The sequence below is a fragment of the Carassius carassius genome, chromosome 14 (genome assembly GCF_963082965.1).
Source record: "Carassius carassius chromosome 14, fCarCar2.1, whole genome shotgun sequence".
NCBI lineage: Eukaryota > Metazoa > Chordata > Actinopteri > Cypriniformes > Cyprinidae > Carassius > Carassius carassius.
The window spans coordinates 3,960,306-3,981,063 of record NC_081768.1 but is presented as its reverse complement, the minus strand read 5'-3'; the positions used below and the strand labels follow the sequence as shown (position 1 = coordinate 3,981,063).

General features: G+C 35.9%; 3 protein-coding genes across 3 annotated transcripts; 2 read left to right on the top strand and 1 right to left on the bottom strand.

Moving 5' to 3' along the window:
• The first annotated feature begins 328 nt into the window (after nucleotides 1-328).
• On the top strand, nucleotides 329-3,603 carry LOC132156473 (glutathione S-transferase 3, mitochondrial-like). Its single transcript, XM_059565458.1, has 4 exons — nucleotides 329-618; nucleotides 739-861; nucleotides 1,551-1,623; nucleotides 3,489-3,603. Exons 1-4 carry the CDS (start codon nucleotides 493-495, stop codon nucleotides 3,587-3,589), a joined length of 423 nt encoding a protein of 140 aa, XP_059421441.1. The 5' UTR covers nucleotides 329-492; the 3' UTR covers nucleotides 3,590-3,603.
• Nucleotides 3,604-5,243: 1,640 nt separating this feature from the next.
• On the top strand, nucleotides 5,244-10,332 carry LOC132156747 (transmembrane protein 50A-like). The gene is made up of 7 exons (XM_059565745.1): nucleotides 5,244-5,398; nucleotides 6,425-6,541; nucleotides 6,614-6,726; nucleotides 8,477-8,544; nucleotides 8,642-8,734; nucleotides 8,847-8,913; nucleotides 9,247-10,332. The coding sequence occupies exons 2-7, from the start codon at nucleotides 6,440-6,442 to the stop codon at nucleotides 9,290-9,292; spliced, it is 489 nt and encodes a 162-aa protein (XP_059421728.1). The 5' UTR covers nucleotides 5,244-5,398; nucleotides 6,425-6,439; the 3' UTR covers nucleotides 9,293-10,332.
• A 545-nt stretch (nucleotides 10,333-10,877) lies between these two features.
• Nucleotides 10,878-20,680, bottom strand: LOC132156665 (ammonium transporter Rh type B-like). The gene is given in 7 exon segments (XM_059565595.1): nucleotides 10,878-10,970; nucleotides 11,236-11,298; nucleotides 15,388-15,525; nucleotides 15,721-15,929; nucleotides 17,238-17,395; nucleotides 19,489-19,681; nucleotides 20,677-20,680. Coding segments are annotated over 7 exon segments (858 nt in total).
• Nucleotides 20,681-20,758: the final 78 nt, after the last annotated feature.

Below are 20,758 nucleotides of genomic sequence, written 5' to 3'. Positions count from 1 at the left end.
TTCTTGACTGAAACCCAATGACGTCACCCGGTGGGGGAAGGGGGGTTCTAGAAAATTCGTCAACGCAACAGTGTTTGATCAACATTTTTTTAAATTCACATTATTGTATTTTTTATAACTGATTTATTTCATATTAACTATAAAAATCGACCTCTAAGGTTTTACATGCTGAAGACTTAACGTATGTTAATTACTGAAAATACCGTCACATAATTACGCAATGTTTACATATTGTTTACTTTATTTATATATCGTTGTTTCTTTGGGTTGTCTAACACTAATCAATGCGTAAGTACTGTTTAACACTACAGTCTCTCGAGAGATCGTGTTATATCGCGAGATATCTGTGTCTGGGGGAGTGAATGAACTCGTCTTTAGAAAAAAAACACACTGTGCTTGAGTTGAATGATTGTGCATTTCTTTCCTACAAAGAAAAGTAGAACAGCTCGTGCTTAATACAGATAACAGATCCTGAACTTTTCATCTGAACAAATGGCGATCGAAAACCTGCTTCCAGCCAACTTTGGCTATGCAATTTTTACGTATTTGTACAGTTTTGTCATGTTGATGTATCTCGGGGTCCAAGTTGGAAGTGCACGGAAGAAGTATGGAGTAAAGGTACGATAAAGCTTCATATGCAATGCATGCTGTTGCATTGCCTGAAATTATACTGATGCATATTAAATTTTGATTTCCGATTTGGAACCAGTGCAGATGTTCTCGTGTTTTTGTGTGTAGTATCCCACCATGTACAGTGATAAGGAGCAAGTGTTCAACTGTATCCAGAGAGCTCATCAGAACACACTGGAGGTGTATCCACAGTGGCTGGTGTTCCAGACTATTGCTGCATTGGAGTATCCTGTGAGTATCACAGTTGTGTGCCATTAAAAAATGAACAACAATTCCGAGAAACCCATGTAACTGCTGTAAGGGGAATATAGAATTCCCTGGAATGCCCAAAATATTGATGTTATCTCAAACATTGTGGTCCGCATTTTGTCAAGACTTGGTGTAAACCAATTATGTTTTATAGATAGATTTTTGTTTGTGATTTTATAAAATGTATTTTAATTGCAATTCAGCACATTCTTCTTCCTGCTGTTCCAATTTAAATTACAGTTTAATGTGGACGTAGGCAATTCCAGCTAATTAATTGAAATGGAGCCAGTTCTGCCCAGTCCAAAACCCTCCTGTGCATTGCTGTACCTCAATTTGTACCATCTTCCATCCTATTTAGTGACAACTAGAAGTAATATATTTAGAAATGTGACACAAGCATTTATCAAACTAAAGTGTTTGGCTAGTAACAGTAATGCTGTTTGTATAAACCTTACAAAGGTTCCTATTAAACTGAATCATTATTCTTTTGATCAAATTGGTTCCACTTGATCATTTAGCAGAGGGACGTTTCCTTGTAATGCGTGTTCTATAAATCTCTTGTTAAATATTTTAATTCATTCTCTTTTCATGTGCTATCCTTATCTCACATATGTACACCCTTTCACCCAGTTCACCTTTGTTTATCTTGCATTTTTTATCTCCCATATCAGATTGCTGCCTCTGTGTTAGGAGTCATCTGGGTTACGAGCAAGTTCTCTTATGCCTGGGGTTATTACACTGGTGGTAAGTCTTAATAAATGAACGTGTAGCAATTTTAGATTGTTCTCAGATGCAAAAGCACATTCACATCTGTTTCTGAATCAGAGTGCAAATGCAAAAAGGTTTGCATTTACAACCCGAATTCCGGAAAAGTTGGGACGTTTTTTAAATTTTAATAAAATGAAAACTAAAAGACTTTCAAATCACATGAGCCAATATTTTATTCACAATAGAACATAGATAACATAGCAAATTTTTAAACTGAGAAAGTTTACAATTTTATGCACAAAATGAGCTCATTTCAATTTTGATTTCTGCTACAGGTCTCAAAATAGTTGGGACGGGGCATGTTTACCATGGTGTAGCATCTCCTTTTCTTTTCAAAACAGTTTGAAGACGTCTGGGCATTGAGGCTATGAGTTGCTGGAGTTTTGCTGTTGGAATTTGGTCCCATTCTTGCCTTATATAGATTTCCAGCTGCTGAAGAGTTCGTGGTCGTCTTTGACGTATTTTTCGTTTAATGATGCGCCAAATGTTCTCTATAGGTGAAAGATCTGGACTGCAGGCAGGCCAGGTTAGCACCCGGACTCTTCTACGACGAAGCCATGCTGTTGTTATAGCTGCAGTATGTGGTTTTGCATTGTCCTCCTGAAATAAACAAGGCCTTCCCTGAAATAGACGTTGTTTGGAGGGAAGCATATGTTGCTCTAAAACCTTTATATACCTTTCAGCATTCACAGAGCCTTCCAAAACATGCAAGCTGCCCATACCGTATGCACTTATGCACCCCCATACCATCAGAGATGCTGGCTTTTGAACTGAACGCTGATAACATGCTGGAAGGTCTCCCTCCTCTTTAGCCCGGAGGACACGGCGTCCGTGATTTCCAACAAGAATGTCAAATTTGGACTCGTCTGACCATAAAACACTATTCCACTTTGAAATAGTCCATTTTAAATGAGCCTTGGCCCACAGGACAGGACGGCGCTTCTGGACCATGTTCACATATTGCTTCCTTTTTGCATGATAGAGCTTTAGTTGGCATCTGCTGATGGCACGGCGGATTGTGTTTACCGACAGTGGTTTCTGAAAGTATTCCTGGGCCCATTTAGTAATGTCATTGACACAATCATGCCGATGAGTGATGCAGTGTCGTCTGAGAGCCCGAAGACCACGGGCATCCAATAAAGGTCTCCGGCCTTGTCCCTTACGCACAGAGATTTCTCCAGTTTCTCTGAATCTTTTGATGATGTTATGCACTGTAGATGATGAGATTTGCAAAGCCTTTGCAATTTGACGTTGAGGAACATTGTTTTTAAAGTTTTCCACAATTTTTTTACGCAGTCTTTCACAGATTGGAGAGCCTCTGCCCATCTTTACTTCTGAGAGACTCTGCTTCTCTAAGACAAAGCTTTTATAGCTAATCATGTTACAGACCTGATATCAATTAACTTAATTAATCACTAGATGTTCTCCCAGCTGAATCTTTTCAAAACTGCTTGCTTTTTTAGCCATTTGTTGCCCCCGTGCCAACTTTTTTGAGACCTGTAGCAGGCATTAAATTTTAAATGAGCTAATTAAGTGGATAAAAGTGTAAAATTTCTCAGTTTAAACATTTGCTACGTTATCTATGTTCTATTGTGAATAAAATATTGGCTCATGTGATTTGAAATTCCTTTAGTTTTCATTTTATTAAAATTTAAAAAACGTCCTAACTTTTCCGGAATTCGGGTTGTATTTTGCATTAAATTATTTAAATGACACATGTATGTTTGTGGATTATATTGTGTGCTTTCAAAACAAAGTATATTTATGCATAATATTTTTGTAAATTGCAGTGTACATTTTCAAGCTACTGTTAACTTTTTTAAGTTGTTTGTCTGTTTTAGATCCTGCTAAGAGGATGCGTGGTGTATATGGATATATCGGCCTTTTTGGAGTCATTCTGCTTTCCATCTCTGTTGCTCTCAAACTGCTTGGAGTCCTTTAAGGGAAACACCAACTAAAGTAGTTGTCAGTGATTTTCAAGTTTTTACTCTCTTGTTTTAATTACAGTACTCCATCCTGAAACTTTTATATAGTATGAACTATTTCATCAAATGTAATCAACTTGTTAGCCTTTTATACACATTCTTTACACAGCTTTCCTTACATTTCAATTAGGGTGACCACATTATCATTGCATGGTCGTGTTTATGATCAGATGACCTGGGTTTAAGTACAGCTTTTGTACAGAGCACTTCAGGTGTAAAACTGTGACCGGGAACATTTCAAATACTGTGCTGATTTGATTAGGATGTATAGTCACCCTATGTTATTTCATTAAATTCAGACGAATTAATAAAATGTCTTTAAGATTCAATCAAACCATGTGTGAGTACTGAGTGCTTCAAACTGCAAGAAAATATTGTAGTCCTGCATAATTTATACTCATTTTAGTCATTTCTGAAATCACTTTCATGCCTGTAAAGGAGATTAAAGGTCTTGTGTTTGTGAAAGTTACAGTAATTATATGATTCTGATCTCCCAGATACTATTTAAAATGGCACATGGCAGGGCTTTAGGACAACTGGAGTGTTAAATCATTTATAAACAGGTGGTTACACTGAAATTCTTATCTTTCCAGGTGGCTCTTTCCTTAATGAGATAGTTTACACAAAAATGAAAATTCTGTCTACATTTATTTATTTATGTTATTCCAAACCTGTATTAAGTTTTGATTAACACAAAATACTGTGAGTAACTTTTAGAAGCTTTTTTGTTTTAGATCAACATCTGAGAAAGTCTGGAAGAATAGAAAAGCATTAGGATTCATACATCAAGCAGTGTGGTACAATCTACTGTATGTTGCCAAGTTTAATATATAGGGTTTTCATCACAACACTAAGAATGAACAATAGTAACGCAAATACCACTAATAAACTTTTCTTTAGTTTGAAAAGCCTAGGTGTCTTTATAGTCTTTTTAAGACCCAATAGACTTAGCAGTTTTAGAAGTTCAGTTTTTGCAGGTTTGAAAATGATTTCTTACAAAATACAGTAGCCTGTATAGAAGCTTTTATATTAACATTGTCTCAAGACATTGCAAAATATGTGTGCCTATGTGCTAGATTGAGACATCGTTTACTAAAATTAACTATGGTTTTAATAGTGTGGTTTAAAGTGTAATAACGTGTGTGTGTGTGTGTGTGTGTGTGTGTGTGTGTGTGTGTGTTTGTATTGATTACCATTTGTATAACCACAGTTTTACTACAAATACCATGGTTAAACTATGGCTAATGTAGCAAACCTATGGTTAGCTTGTAGTTTCCATGGCTTAACTATAGTAACAATAGTTTGGTTTCATTTGTAGTAAAAGCATGGTTAATTTGTCAGGGATATAAAGGTCTACTGTTATAATTTTTGGGTTTGCTTGTTTTTTTAGATGTACTTTTATGTTTATGCTGTGTAAACCACCTTAGTAACAGTAATAACTATATTTAAAAAATATTAATTTTACCAAACAGCTGATCACGTGATGCCAACAAAGCCGTCCATGAGGAACCGACCAGTTCCATGGAGAATAAAACAGATTTTTCTAAAACATATTTCAGAATTTCTCTTATCTCGTGATTTTATCAGACGTGCTGTTAATCTATGTACGTGTTACCCCTGTAATAGGTGCACATCTTGGTTTCTAGGATGTTCTGAGCTAATAGACTGATGCAGAGCGCACTGCGCATGCGCGACTCGAGCACTGTTTGAGACGGAAGACGGCTGAGTGTCCTGCGATCCACAAGAAAAACTCAAGAAAAGTGCAGGTAAGAATTCCCTTTGCTGTAAAGATTAAGTCCTAGCAATCATTCGTTAAATATTCACCGTTATTTTGGTTTTATTTATCCGCCATGCTTTATAGAAAGAGTGATGTAGCAAAATTTTCAACCGGACATGAGAGATCAAAAATGTTTACGGCATTAACACTCGACGTTTTTGTCCGATATTGCGCGGAAATGTAGTTCTGAACTATTATGTTAAAGCTCGCATATGTTAATATTCAGATATTGGTCGCAAACATGACAGAAGGAAATCCTTTGTGTGTTATTTGTGTTTGGTTCAGGATGATCATGTGTGATCTGCGTGTGCGCAGTCAGTGACGATGCGTCGCTCCTGCGCAGGAACGGCTGAATTTATTAACTTCTAAATAGAAACTAAAATTAGTTGACGAACACTAATTTTCCCTCGTCACTTTTTCAAGATTATGTAATGTCAAAAAAAAAAAAATCCATAGAACAGCATTTTATTCGAAATAGAACTATTCTGTAACATTATAATTGACTTTACTGACACTTTTGATTAGTTTAATGCATAGATAGATCGATAGTGCCGTCAAACGATTAATCCCATTAAAAAAAATTTGTTTACATATTATGTGTGTGTGTGTTGTGTATATTTGTTATGCATATTTAAATACACATACATGCATGTATATATTTAAGAAAAAATGTATGTTTATATATCAAATATATTTATATATTAATTTAAAATTATAAATGTCAGTATTTTAAATAAGTGTGTATTTGTATATACATAAATATACACAGTACACACATATTATGTAAAAAAAGAAAAAAAACTTTTTGGGATGCGATTCATTGATAGATAGATAGATAGATAGATAGATAGAGGGGAAGGTGTTTTTAAATTAAATATTTGAAATGAAATATCAATTTCTCTGCCCAAAATTTGTCACTGTATGATAATTGACTTCATCACACAATGTGAATAAGTCTTTTTTTTATTATGAAAACCAGCAGAACATCTCAAGAGTAACATATGTTTCTCTGAAGGGTCAGATCAGAAGCATGTCAGGGTTTCTGGACGGGATCAGATGTGGCGATTGCGAGTGTAATGTGGACTGGGGTGAGAAGAGGAACACCATCGCCTCCATCGCAGCCGGAGTTCTGGTATGTCGATAAATCCTGTGTTCTTTAAAATATCCAGTGAGTCCCAAACTAACAGTGTTTCTTCTTGTGCAGTTTTTCACAGGCTGGTGGATCATCATCGATGCTGCGATAATGTACCCTAAAGAGGAACAGTTCCACCATGCATATCACACCTGTGGGGTTATAGCAACTATAGCCTTCCTCATGTGAGTTACACCTGTAACATTCTCGCTGGCACTCCCTATAATGAAGAGAACTAAGTCTATGACATCATTTGATCTGTCCCTGATCTTACTTCCTGTTGTTAAGCACTGATTTCACTACAGGGTTGTGCCGTGACTACTGAACAATGACTGCATTGATAAAGCACCATGGATTTGAATCAGGGTTTTTATAGTTAAGTAAAACTAAACCATAACTTATATTTAACTGTAACTTACAACTTATTATAAAATGTTTTTAATTATTTCAGCTACATTTATCATTTAGTTTAATTTGATGTACTGAAAGAACTAAAACTGAAATAAAAATGAATAAAAACTATAGACATTTGAAAGAAATAATAAAAGTTACAAGAACACAACAAAAATTGCAGAAGTTTTATCTCAAATATGTAAACAGAATCTAAAACAACTTTAAAAAAACTACACTGTAAAACAAAGTTGGCAAAACTAAGTTTCAAATTTCTTTACTTAATCAAAATGTTTAAGTTGGGAAATTCAAAGTTAAGCAAGCAGAACAGACCAATTCTATTTTATTTGAATTGCTCCTAATTTGAAATATTTGAGTCAGCTACCTTAAAATTATCATGAAATATCAATAAATAAAAAAAATCAGTATTGGAATCTTAACTAGCTGATTCAGTAAATGCTAACTTGCTAATTGACAACACAATGCTTTGATAATGATAGTAATTGCTGAATGAGGAAGGCTGTATGGAATATTTCACATATTTCTCTTCTGAAACCAGCATGAGGCTCCACTCGTCACAATGAGAAACCCAACATAACAGAAACTCTTCTAAGGGGCTGGTTATACGACAAAGTTTTCATCCAAAAACGTGTAATTTTCAATGCTTTTTGCCTGTTTGTTTACACAACAACAGTGTTTTCAAAATTCATATTTTTGAAAATGGTTTCAAATGCACCATTTTCGTTTCCGTTTAAACACCCAAAATGGGAATCTGTGAAAACGGTGACGTCATGCACATGCATAGTACATGTTAGTTATGCAGACATGCACAGTATGTGTCGATTTCAAAGGCAAGCGGGGACAAACATGCACAACAATGGCAGAGTATATGGTACTGTTGTTGCTGCTCAAGAGTTTGTTAACGCTTCTTCCGCAAAGTGTGGATTTACTTCACCAATATTACAACCAACAACGGAGACGCATCATACACAACATGTAATCGTCACTTCCCTAAAGGTACTGTTTACTTACGGTACAAGGTGACAGCACAAACTATTTGCCTGGCATACATAATACAGCATTTTTGGCCATTTTCCAAAATATGTGTATTAATGAGAATAGTTTTGAAAACATTTTTGTGTAAAAGTTAAACTTCTTGAAAATGCAAACTACATCGTTGTCACGTAAACCTAGCCTAAATTAACATAGCAAAACAATACTAATCCTCCCAATTATTTTACATTAATCTAGCAAAAAAAAAAACAGTATGTAACACTTAACTTTAGTTTTTACTCTACCTTTCAAATGCCATGGCAAAGCATGCTGGGAAATAGAAATTGCAGCCAGGTTCAGTTAAATCTTAAGTGCATCTGATTTAAAAGAAACAAGTTCATTAAGCTCAAATAAAGTGAAACCATTCAGATGACTTAGAATGAGTCAGTTTCATGAACTCAAAAGATAGAGAATACTCAGAAAGGTTACTTGGATTGAAATCATTTGTTTTTGCTCAAGCTTAAGAGTAAAATAAGACTGATCTGAATGCAGGATCAATGCGGTGTCAAATGGCCAGGTGAGGGGTGACAGCTACAGCGATGGCTGCTTGGGACAGACAGGTACGTCCTGCATACGCAACGAGACAGCATTAACTTTATGCATTTCTTGTATATATTGAAATACTACATGACTGAAATGTGCTTTGAATGTGTTTAGGTGCCAGAGTTTGGCTCTTCATCGGGTTCATGTTGGCGTTCGGGTCTCTCATCGCCTCTATGTGGATCCTGTTTGGTGGTTTTGTTGTGACTGGTGAGAGAATAAGATTTTGCCCTTCTAGAATAAGATGATTCAGGTTTCTATCTGTTTACAGTTGCTGATTGTGTTTTTTCCATTTATTTATTTTTTCTTTATGATTGAACAGACCACAAGGATTTGTCAGTGTATCCTGGTATTGCGGTTTTCTTCCAAAATGCTTTCATCTTCTTTGGGTAAGTTTTTAAATACAGTAAAAACAGTAATATTGTGAAGTATTATTATAATTTAAAAGAAGTGTTTTCTACTTATTCTAAAATGTAATTTATGTCTGTGATGGTGAAGCTGAATTTTCAGCATCATTACTGACATCAAATAATCATCCAGATACTTTTCAGAAATCTTAATAAAATTAGTTTTGAATGAATCATGAGTATACAAGTATTGCCCTAACTGCATTAGTGGTCTGAGATTTTGAGTATTCATGATAAATAATTTGGCAAATTCAGATTTATTTAATTATTTTCCAAGTGAAACTATGCTAGTTTGATTCTCCTTCTCTCTTGTAGTGGTCTGGTGTTCAAGTTTGGCCGAACCGAGGACCTCTGGCAGTAAAGATCCCTTTCCTTCAATCAAATACCACAGTCCATCAACACAAAATTCCTCTGTACTTATTGCTGCTTATTTGCACTCTCTATTTCTTTCTTTCCCCTTTTCAATTCCCCAGCTGACCCCCGTTTTTAAATATGTTCCTTCTTCCTTTCTTTGCCATGTTTCCTGTGTGGCCATAGTAGGCGCCCGCAGTGAGATAAAATGCAAATCAAATCTGGTCTATCAAAAACATAATTGATTCACAAAATAGTTACGTGTTTATCGTGCAGAGGCAGCAGGGAGTTTTTGAGTAGAATCTTCAATAAAGAAAAAAGAGTACGACTGACTTTCAGTCTTTCAGCTTCAATGTTAATTGAAAAATAAATAAATGTATCTTTTGGAAAACTTTTATTTATAATCTTTTGAAATTTTGTGCAATGTGCAGATTTGAGAACATACTTCTTTTATATTTGCGGCTTAAGCTTCGGTCAGCTGATATCACTACAACAAGTGCTTTATTTTTACGGCTTATCTTTGGAATTTTTTTTTATATTGAGTTATATGGGTTCCCATGCTTTTCCCAGACATTCAGTTGTTTAATTTGAAAATATCAAACAGATTGCACTGAGCACAAGCAGTTTCTTATAGCTGAGCATAACTAGAAATATGTACATTCATTGTCAATATTATTAATTTCTGTGCAACTAGTAAAACCAAACAGCCTATTTCTCTGAGTTTTTCCTTGACTGTGGGAAGCCTGGTTACATATTTTGGAGCTTTAAGTTCACTCTCTGTGTATATTTGGGCATGTGGGAGATGTATAAAAATGTTCATGTTTTTAAAAAGCACAATTTCTTATTATTTCAGTGGTTATGGGAGAATAAGATGAGATGCGATTCAGAGAATTCGACTTGTCTGTCAACTAACAAATTATAAATTCTTCTGATTTCTACATGCTAAAAGAATGTAACATTTTAATGTAACCATGTCTCTCTTTCTGACAAAAAGTAGCTGAACTTAATTCAACTGTGGGTTTAAATGAATAAAATTATTGTAAATATGTACAGAGCCAGTGTTTTTTTTTTTTTTTTTTTGGAAAGTGCAATCTTTTATTACATTCAAAAGCAGATGAATAACATGGGATTGTAGATTAAAGCCACTAAGGTTATTTTTATATATTGCATTAGGCGGTGGTGTGGTGTATCAGTTTGCCATTGTCAGGCTGAACAAACTCTTCTCTGTTTTTCTTGCTTCCACTAAAGTAATTTAATTCAGCCGTAATTTCCAGGGGCTTGGACATTTCTTTTGAGATGTCGTTTTGTATGATCTGTCTCTTAGAAACCACAGTGCTTTCCATTCAAGGACATTTTATCTTGTAAATTGTTTACTTAAGCAATGTCCAACCTCTTTAACACACACACACACACACACACAAATACATTCATGCATAACTACAGTCCTCTTATTAATGTGTCCACAAGTTATTCATTTGTGTACCACCAAATTTGGAAACTACAAGACAACAAATATATAATTAGCAATTAATGCAAATAATTCTACTTTTAAATGATAAAAGATAAATGAATATATATTGAGATTAAGGAATGATCTATTTAAACTGATGCAAATTAACAAATTCGTTCACCTCCCAGAATGCCTGGTCATCAAAGCACTTCCTGTTCTGCTGGAGTCTCCATATACTCTATTAAGAAAACGTACTGCAAATTTTCATTTCAGTTGTAATTATAATTTGCCTCATTGTACCAAAACACAAAACTAACTGGTCCGTTTTTTTTTTTTTTTTTTAACTTAAGAATCAGAATTGAGTCAATGCAAAAAACAGCAAACATGAGAGTGGGGACGGTTGCAACATGGCTTATTTCTTTATTTAGGAATGAGCTACAGTGTTGATATTCATACTGCACATGCTCAATTAGCCCCCCCATCCTTCCTAGAAGAAATGTTACCATTCCTCCTAAAAAAATTTTTTTGGTGGTGTCATGACACTCAAAAGCAAACAGCATGTGATTCTGAATTTTAAAAAAAAAAGAAAAACATAAAATCAGCCCTGACAGTTTGTTATATAAAGTAAAGACTTTTCTGAATTAAAAATCTGAGATTTAAAACTTTGTAGAAATAATAAATGTAAAGCATTAAACATTTATCACGTCAGCTCGAGCTTGAGCAGCATGGGCTTCTTTGTTATTTTTAGAGCACTTTTTTATCTCTGACAATTGGGTAATACGTGTTATTGAGAGCTTTTAGTCGAAATACTGATGGAAAATGTTGATTGTTGAATGAGTGTCACTACTGAGTAACTATATACATTAAGAGTGTGGATTGAAAGTTTAGTTGATTTTTGTTTATTATTAAAGGGAGAAAGGCTTTTTCCTTTGGCCTCTAGGTTTTTGAAAACCTAGTTAATCATGCGTATTTGTAAAGAAAGACTCTCTACTAGCGGGCAGTTTTAGTGTTGTGTGGCTCTCCTTAAAGTCTGGGTTTAAAGGCTGAAACACTGATTTTTATTGTTATTCAAAACACATTTGACCTTACCAGAGGCTTCACCAAAAAATCCATCCTGACAGCCAAACCAGTGTCTGATATAGACCTTATCCACCAGAGAAACAAGCACGCAGCCATCTTTAGAATGTTGTCTTTGAACATTTTTTTGCCATAGCACTGTATGTTTCAATGGCATCACTGGTGAAGTGGATTCATTATTGTAGAGTTGATGAAAGTTATCATGTGCTTTGTAATGTTTGAAACAGATGTCATGAATGTCAGTAGACCGGGAAGATTTTAAAACAAGAGGTCATTCATTAAGAGAGAGTGTGTGTGTGTGTGTGTGTGTGTGTGTGTGTGTGCGCGTGTGTGTGTGTGTGTGTGTGTGTGTGTGTGTGTGAGAGAGAGAGAGAGAGAGAGAGAGAGAGAGACAGACCCTGGAGCACAAAACCTTAAGTCGCTGGGGTATATTGGTAGCAATAGCCAAAAAATACATTGTATGGATCATAATTATAGATTTTTCTTTTATGCCAAAAATCATTAGGACATTGAGTAAAGATCATGTTCCATGAAGATATTTTGTAAATTTCCAACGGTAAATATATCAAAACTACATTTTTGATTAGTAATATGCATTGCTAAGAACTTCATTTGGACAACTCTAAAAGCGATTTTCTCAGTATTTAGATTTTTTTTTGAACCCTCAGATTCCAGATTTTCAAATAGTTGTATCTCAGCCAAATGTTGTCCCATCATAACAAAGCTTATTTATTTAGCTTTGAGATGGTGTATAAATCTCAATTTTAAAAAAAATGACCCTTATGACTGGTTCTGTGGTCCAGGGTCACATATATAAATTATGTAAAAAAAAAAAAAAAAAAAACGTTTTCGACGTGCCTAATCGCGATTAATCATTTGACAGCACTAATATACACACACACACACACACACAGTGGGTACGGAAAGTATTCAGACCCCCTTAAATTTTTCACTCTGTTATATTGCAGCCATTTGCTAAAATCATTTAAGTTCTTTTTTTTCTCATTAAATGTACACACACAGCACCCCATATTGACAGAAAAACACAGAATTGTTGACATTTTTGTACACCAAAAAAGAAAAACCTGAAATAAATCACATGGTCCTAAGTATTCAGACCATTTGCTCAGTATTTAGCAGAAGCACCCTTTTGATCGAATACAGCCTTTTTGGGAAAAATGCAACAAGTTTTTCACATCTGGATTTGGGGATCCTCTGCCATTCCTCCTTGCAGATCCTCTCCAGTTCTGTCAGGTTGGATGGTAAACGTCACCAAGAGCCATTTTCAGGTCTCTCCAGAGATGCTTGTTGTGTAGCCACTCCTTCGTTATTTAAGCTGTGTGCTTAGGGTCAATGTCTTGTTGGAAGGTGAACCTTCGGCACAGTCTGAGGTCCTGAGCACTCTGGAGAAGGTTTTTTCCAGTATATCCCTGTACTTGCATTCCTCTTTCCCTCGATTGCAACCAGTCGTCCTGTCCCTGCAGCTGAAAAACACCCCCACAGCATGATGCTGCCACTACCATGCTTCACCGTTGGGACTGTACAGGTGATGAGCAGTGCCTGGTTTTCTCCACACATACCACTTAGAATTAAGGCCAAAAAGTTATATTTTGGTCTCATCAGACCAGAATTTTTTTTTTTTTGCAAACTCCATGCGGGCTTTCGTGTGTCTTGCACTGAGGAGAGGCTTCCGTCTAGCCACTCTGCTATAAAGCCCCGACTGGTGGAGGGCTGCAGTGATGGTTGACTTCAGGCAGTTCCCTTGACCTCATGATTCTCATTTGCTCTGACATGCACTGTGAGCTGTAAGGTCTTATATAGACAGGTGTGTGGCTTTCCTAATCAAGTCCAATCAATATAATCAAACAGAGCTGGACTCAAATGAAGGTGTAGAACCATCTCAAGGATGATCAGAAGAAATGGACAGCACTGGAGTTAAATAAATATGAGTGTCACAGCAAAGGGTCTGGGACCATGTGATCAGTTTTTCTTTTTTTAAAAATCTGCAAAAATGTCAACAATTCTGTGTTTTTCTGTCAATATGGGGTGCTGTGCGTACACTAATGAGGAGAGAAAAAAAGAACAAATGATTTTAGCAAATGGCTGCAATATAACAAAGAGTGAAAAATTTAAGGGGGTCTGAATACTTTCCGTACCCACTGTATATATATATATATATATCACACACAATACAGACCAAAAGTTTGGACACACCTTCTCATTCAAAGAGTTTTTTTTATTTTCATGACTATGAAAACTGTAGATTCACACTGAAGGCATCAAAACTATGAATTAATATTATATATGGAATTATATACATAACAAAAAAGTGTGAAACAACTGAAAATGTCATATTGTAGGTTCTTCAAAGTAGCCACCTTTTGCTTTGATTACTGCTTTGCACACTCTTGGCATTCTCTTGATGAGCTTCAAGAGGTAGTCACCTGAAATGGTCTTCCAACAGTCTTGAAGGAGTTCCCCGAGAGATGCTTAGCACTTGTTGGCCCTTTTGCCTTCTGTCTGCGGTCCAGCTCACCCCAAACCATCTCAATTGGGTTCAGGTCCGGTGACTGTGGAGGCCAGGTCACTCTCCTTCTTGGTCAAATAGCCTTTACACAGCCTGGAGGTGCGTTTGGGGTCATTGTCCTGTTGAAAAATAAATGGTCCAACTAAACACAAACCGGATGGAATAGCATGTTCAATTTTGAAGGCATACTGAAGCGCTTGATGGTTTTTGTGACTGTTTTTGTGACTGATGGTTTGTAGCGCTTGATGGTTTTTGTGTCTGCACTTGGGGACACTTTCAAAGTTTTCCCAATTTTTCGGACTGACTGACCTTCTTTTCTTAAAGTAATGATGGCCACTCGTTTTCCTGTACTTAGCTGCTTTTTTTCTTGCCATAATACACATTCTAACAGTCTATTCAGTAGGACTATCAGCTGTGTATCCCACTGATTTCTGCACAACACAACTGATGGTCCCAACCCCATTTATAAGGCAAGAAATCACACTTATTAAACCTGACAGGGCACACCTGTGAAGTGAAAACCATTTCAGGTGACTACCTCTTGAAGCTCATCAAGAGAACGCCAAGAGTGTGCAAAGCAGTAATCAAAGCAAAAGGTGGCTACTTTGAAGAACCTACAATATGACATATTTTCAGTTGTTTCACACTTTTTTGTTATATGTGTTAATATAATTCCATATATAATTCCACATGTGTTAATTCATAGTTTTGATGCCTTCAGTGTGACTCTACAATTTTCATAGTCATGAAAATAAAGAAAACTCTTTGAATGAGAAGGTGTGTCCAAACTTTTGGTCTGTACTGTATATATGAGAAATGATACATTGACAGTTGGATTGAAAAATAACTTTAGAAATAGTATTTATAGAAATAGCAGTTAATTGTTAATGTTTGCTTTATTTCAAGTAATGAAAATGTTTTTTTGTTATGGTTTTAGTTTTAAGATACAAGATAAACATTACACTTCAATGCTCTTAGTTCTTAATTAGACTATACAGTAGTTAAGACAGCAGGGTGGGGAATTTGAATTTAGAGATGGATGTTTCTTTACCTTCATGTACCAGCATCCCAAGGCTGATAAGAGAGATGCACAGAATCCAATCGTCATGGCAATCCACGGTGCGTGGACTGCTGTCATTGCAACTCCAATGGCAACACCACCAGACAGGGCAGAGCTCTGGATGTGAACCTGTGCAGACATGCTGCTCATCTCATGATGCCCATCATCTGAAAATCTGCCTAACATTCCTAGATCCCAACTAAATCAACATGCAATGGTGTTCACAACCCGTTTTACTTTAACAATGTTACAAAGTATTGTATTACATAACAGTATTCTACTAAGTGAGGGAGTTGCTAGATTATTGTTCCTACAGCCGCTCACCATGTTCATCTTTCCTTTGGAGCTAGTGAGCATAGAGACACACATCGCCATGATAAAACTGACAGCCAGTGACAGATATGTCCCGTAAATGACAGTAAGCTTTAGTCCTCTCTCCCTCCTGTTAGCTCCCACCAGTGCAGAGTTAAAACTGGGCCAGAACATCCACAGGAATAGTGTTCCTGTGAGGAAAAGAGAAAGGGAGGATATTCCTGTGTTTAATATAGACATAAAATAATTACACTTCAGTCCTCGAATCTCACTGGACAAGCATCAATCCAAGAAGGATGATATCCCTGTTTGTAAAAATTCATGGAATTGATTCATTCAAAAAGGGTGATTCATTTCATTTAGAAAAATAGCACTGGGTAATTCACTGAATCTTTCATTCAAATGATTCAATGAAAAACACTAATTTATTTAGAAAAAAAATAACTGTCCTTAGTACTGAATCTTTGATTGAATCATTCAACCGATTAAAAAAAAATGCTGATTAACTAAACTAATAACTGTCTTTGAGTAAATAACTGAATCTTTTATGTAACTGATTGATATAAAATGCTAATTTGTTCAGGAACAAGAACAAATAATTGTATTTATGATTGGATTATTGAATGATTCATTCAACTGAGTCATTGAAAATGATGATTAATGCTGCATTAATTAATTAATTCAGGAACAAAATTGGTTACTGTCTTTAAGAATGAGTAACCAAATAATTTTTTCAAGCTATTCATTGTTGAAACATTCATTAAGTGGTTGTGCTCACAGGGTGACACTTTACAATATCAGTGCAAGAATAATCATACTAATACTTGAATTAAATCCTATTACTTTAATATGAACTAATGATGTGTAAAGGCATTCACTGATCATGAACTAGCCTTAGCTATGACATGAGTCAAATTACTTAATTCATGTATGAATAACAACCACTTTGACTTCATGTGAGTTAGTTCATGTATTAATTAAAACTTTTGGGTACATTTTCACACCTTAATTCACATGATTTATGTTTAGTTGAGCTTATTAGTTCATATTAAAGTAATATTTAAATTAGGTTGGCCTATTTGATTACTCATGTACTGTTATTGTAAAGTTTTATCCAGTTGGGGCTATTAAACAGCAATTCAATCATTATAAATAATCTGAGTTCATAACACACTCTAGCTCATATGGTATTGCTCTATACTTTTCACAGTGCTTAATGCATTGTTAAAAACCATTTTAAATGGCATTGAAATGTTTCTACCATCTGAATTTGCCAGATATTGCAGAAAAAATTATGGAAAAAAATCTACTGAAACTGGCTTGCATTGTACTTAGAGATAAGGATATGGGAAATTTTAAATGTTTCTTTATATATTTTGGAAATGAATACTTTTCTTACACAGAGCAGAGTTTGCAGGACCCAGTGATTTAGGAACAAAACAAATATAGCTGAATCTCTAAATCGAACAATTTATTCTACATTGAAATTCTTTTTATCTGTGATGAGGATCATACAATAAAAATAATGCTTCTTGCATTGAGCAGAGCCCGCAGGATCCACTGAGTGACCACAAATCCTGTGACCTCAACCAGAGCCATCAGTAAAAGCTGGACAGGATTTGTCTTCCCATGGACCGCTCCCATGGCAACCAGAGCGGATGCTGCAAAGAGCTCCGCCTCAATCACACTATATGAGGAGTACAAATAATATTTGATATCACGTGATGCTGTAAAACCTCTTTAAAAAAGAATAATTCACCCAAAAATGAAAAATTGCTTAAAATTTACTCATCTTCAGGCCCTCCAAGACGTAGAACAGATTTGGAGACTTGGAGACATTTATCATTCCATCACTTGCTCGCCCATGGATCCTCTACAGTGAATGGGTGCCGTCAGAATGAGAGTCCAAACAGCTGAAAAAAAATAATCCACAAGTAATCTACACCATTCCAGTCCATCAGTTAATGTCTTGTGAAGTGGAAAGATGCACCCATTCACTGCAGAGGATCTGTTGGTGAGCAAGTGGTGTAATGCTACTGTACAGGTCCTTCTCAAAAAATTAGCATATTGTGATAAAGTTCATTATTTTCCATAATGTAATGATAAAAATTAAACTTTCATATATTTTAGATTCATTGCACACCAACTGAAATATTTCTGGTCTTTTATTGTTTTAATACTGATGATTTTGGCATACAGCTCATGAAAACCCAAAATTCCTATCTCAAAAAATTAGCATATCATGAAAAGGTTCTCTAAACAAGCTATTAACCTAATCATCTGAATCAACGAATTAACTCTAAACACCTGCAAAAGATTCCTGAGGCTTTTAAAAACTCTCAGCCTGGTTCATAACTCAAAACCGCAATCATGGGTAAGACTGCCGACCTGACTGCTGTCCAGAAGGCCATCATTGACACCCTCAAGCAAGAGGGTAAGACACAGAAAGAAATTTCTGAACGTTGTATCAGCTGTATCAAGGCACCTCAGTGGGAAGTCTGTGGGAAGGAAAAAGTGTGGCAAAAAACGCTGCACAACGAGAAGAGGTGACCGGACCCTGAGGAAGATTGTGGAGAAGGACCGATTCCAGACCTTGGGGGACGTGCGGAAGCAGTGGACTGAGTCTGGAGTAGAAACATCCAGAGCCACCGTGCACAGGCGTGTGCAGGAAATGGGCTACAGGTGCCGCATTCCCCAGGTCAAGCCACTTTTGAACCAGAAACAGCGGCAGAAGCGCCTGACCTGGGCTACAGAGAAGCAGCACTGGACTTTTGGACAAATTTTGCATGTCATTCGGAAATTCAGGTGCCAGAGTCTGGAGGAAGACTGGGGAGAGGGAAATGCCAAAATGCCTGAAGTCCAGTGTCAAGTACCCACAGTCAGTGATGGTCTGGGGTGCCATTTCAGCTGCTGGTGTTGGTCCACTGTGTTTTATCAAGGGCAGGGTCAATGCAGCTAGCTATCAGGAGATTTTGGAGCACTTCATGCTTCCATCTGCTGAAAAGCTTTATGGCGATGAAGATTTCATTTTTCAGCACGACCTGGCACCTGCTCACAGTGCCAAAACCACTGGTAAATGGTTTACTGACCATGGTATTACTGTGCTCAATTGGCCTGCCAACTCTCCTGACCTGAACCCCATGGAGAATCTGTGGGATATTGTGAAGAGAAAGTTGAGAGACGCAAGACCCAACACTCTGGATGAGCTTAAGGCCGCTATCGAAGCATCCTGGGCCTCCATAACACCTCAGCAGTGCCACAGGCTGATTGCCTCCATGCCACGCCGCATTGAAGCAGTCATTTCTGCAAAAGGATTCCCGACCAAGTATTGAGTGCATAACTGAACATAATTATTTGAAGGTTGACTTTTTTTTGTATTAAAAACACTTTTCTTTTATTGGTCGGATGAAATATGCTAATTTTTTGAGACAGGCATTTTGGGTTTTCATGAGCTGTATGCCAAAATCATCAGTATTAAAACAATAAAAGACCTGAAATATTTCAGTTGGTGTGCAATGAATCTAAAATATATGAAAGTTTAATTTTTATCATTACATTATGGAAAATAATGAACTTTATCACAATATGCTAATTTTTTGAGAAGGACCTGTATATTTATCCAAATCTGATGGAGAAACAAACTCATCTACATCTTGGATGTTTTTCGTTTTTGGGTGAACAATTACTTTAATAGTTTTCCATCTGTCACTGAAAATTGCCTGTTCTGGTTTTGCCATCAACATGTCAAGGCATGTCTGCTAAGAGCTGTAACACATGCACCTCTTCATACTGATGAGGATCTCTCTCCTGTGTTGTCGTTGTGGCAGCAGGAAGCCATTTATCAAGACGGCCCACTGGATGGCCATGGCTGTCAACAGCACGTTAAACCCTTATCCACTGAAACCATATCATACAAAGAACATGGCCAGGAAACCAAACACTATGAATATAATAACATGAACATCTTGGAGTTCTGTAAAAAGGATTACATTTACAATACGTATTTTTATACACTGGCAATGTGTACATTTATAAAAACAAAAATAAGTGAAATAAACTTGGTGGTCAGTCTTTAATACTGCTCGTGGTAGGTAGAGAAATGCTTCTTATCATCCAAACCAGAGATGTTGTGGCTCCACACCCCAACTGCAACATGACCACAGTAAAGTCATAATCATTTTGGGTATGAATTATGCTCATGTGTATTTTGAGTCATGATTCTTTATCCATATCCAAAATAAATAAATAAATCATATATTTTATAGATGTTGTAAACAGTTAAACTCAATAATGTATATTTTTGAAATGGACAATATATTTAGTTTCAAATTACATACCAAAATATATTTCATGGCATTAAGGTTAAAAGCAGATGTGGAGGAATAGCCTACTGGAGATCAAAACTAAATTTAGAATTATTTAAAATTTTAATGAAAACTATTTTCATAAATTGCAATTGTTTATATATTTTTGGAACATTGTAAAGTACGTTTAAAAGACAACAAAAGTTCTTCAAGTCTTCATTTATATATATACACATATATATTTTTTTGGCCTTAAAAGAAAAAATAATATATATATATATATATATATATATATATATATATATATATATATATATATATATTTGAAAATATAATTTTATGTTGTTGTTGTTGTATGGGGTAGGTTTGATTCTATATGTTACATTTGCTTTAGTTTCTTAGCAGTATATGCGATTGACAGCCAGTCTTTTGTTGCATTTATTCAATTATTTTATTTTATTCGGTAAATTAAAAATATGTGGGGGAATTAAATGTAGTTAATAGTACAATTAAGCTATTGATCATTAAATTAATAATGCATTATACCTTATTAGGTGGGCCTTGTTTATGCCATTGTAGCGTTTGACAGTCACACAATGTAAAAACACTTAGCAATGAAAGAAACGCGCAACGTACCAACGAAAATTACGTTTATGTGGAATACGCATCTCTCATAAATCTTACGCAAAAAACGTATAGGGAGTCCCGCCCAAATCAATCCCATTGGTCATGGAGCACTACCTGAT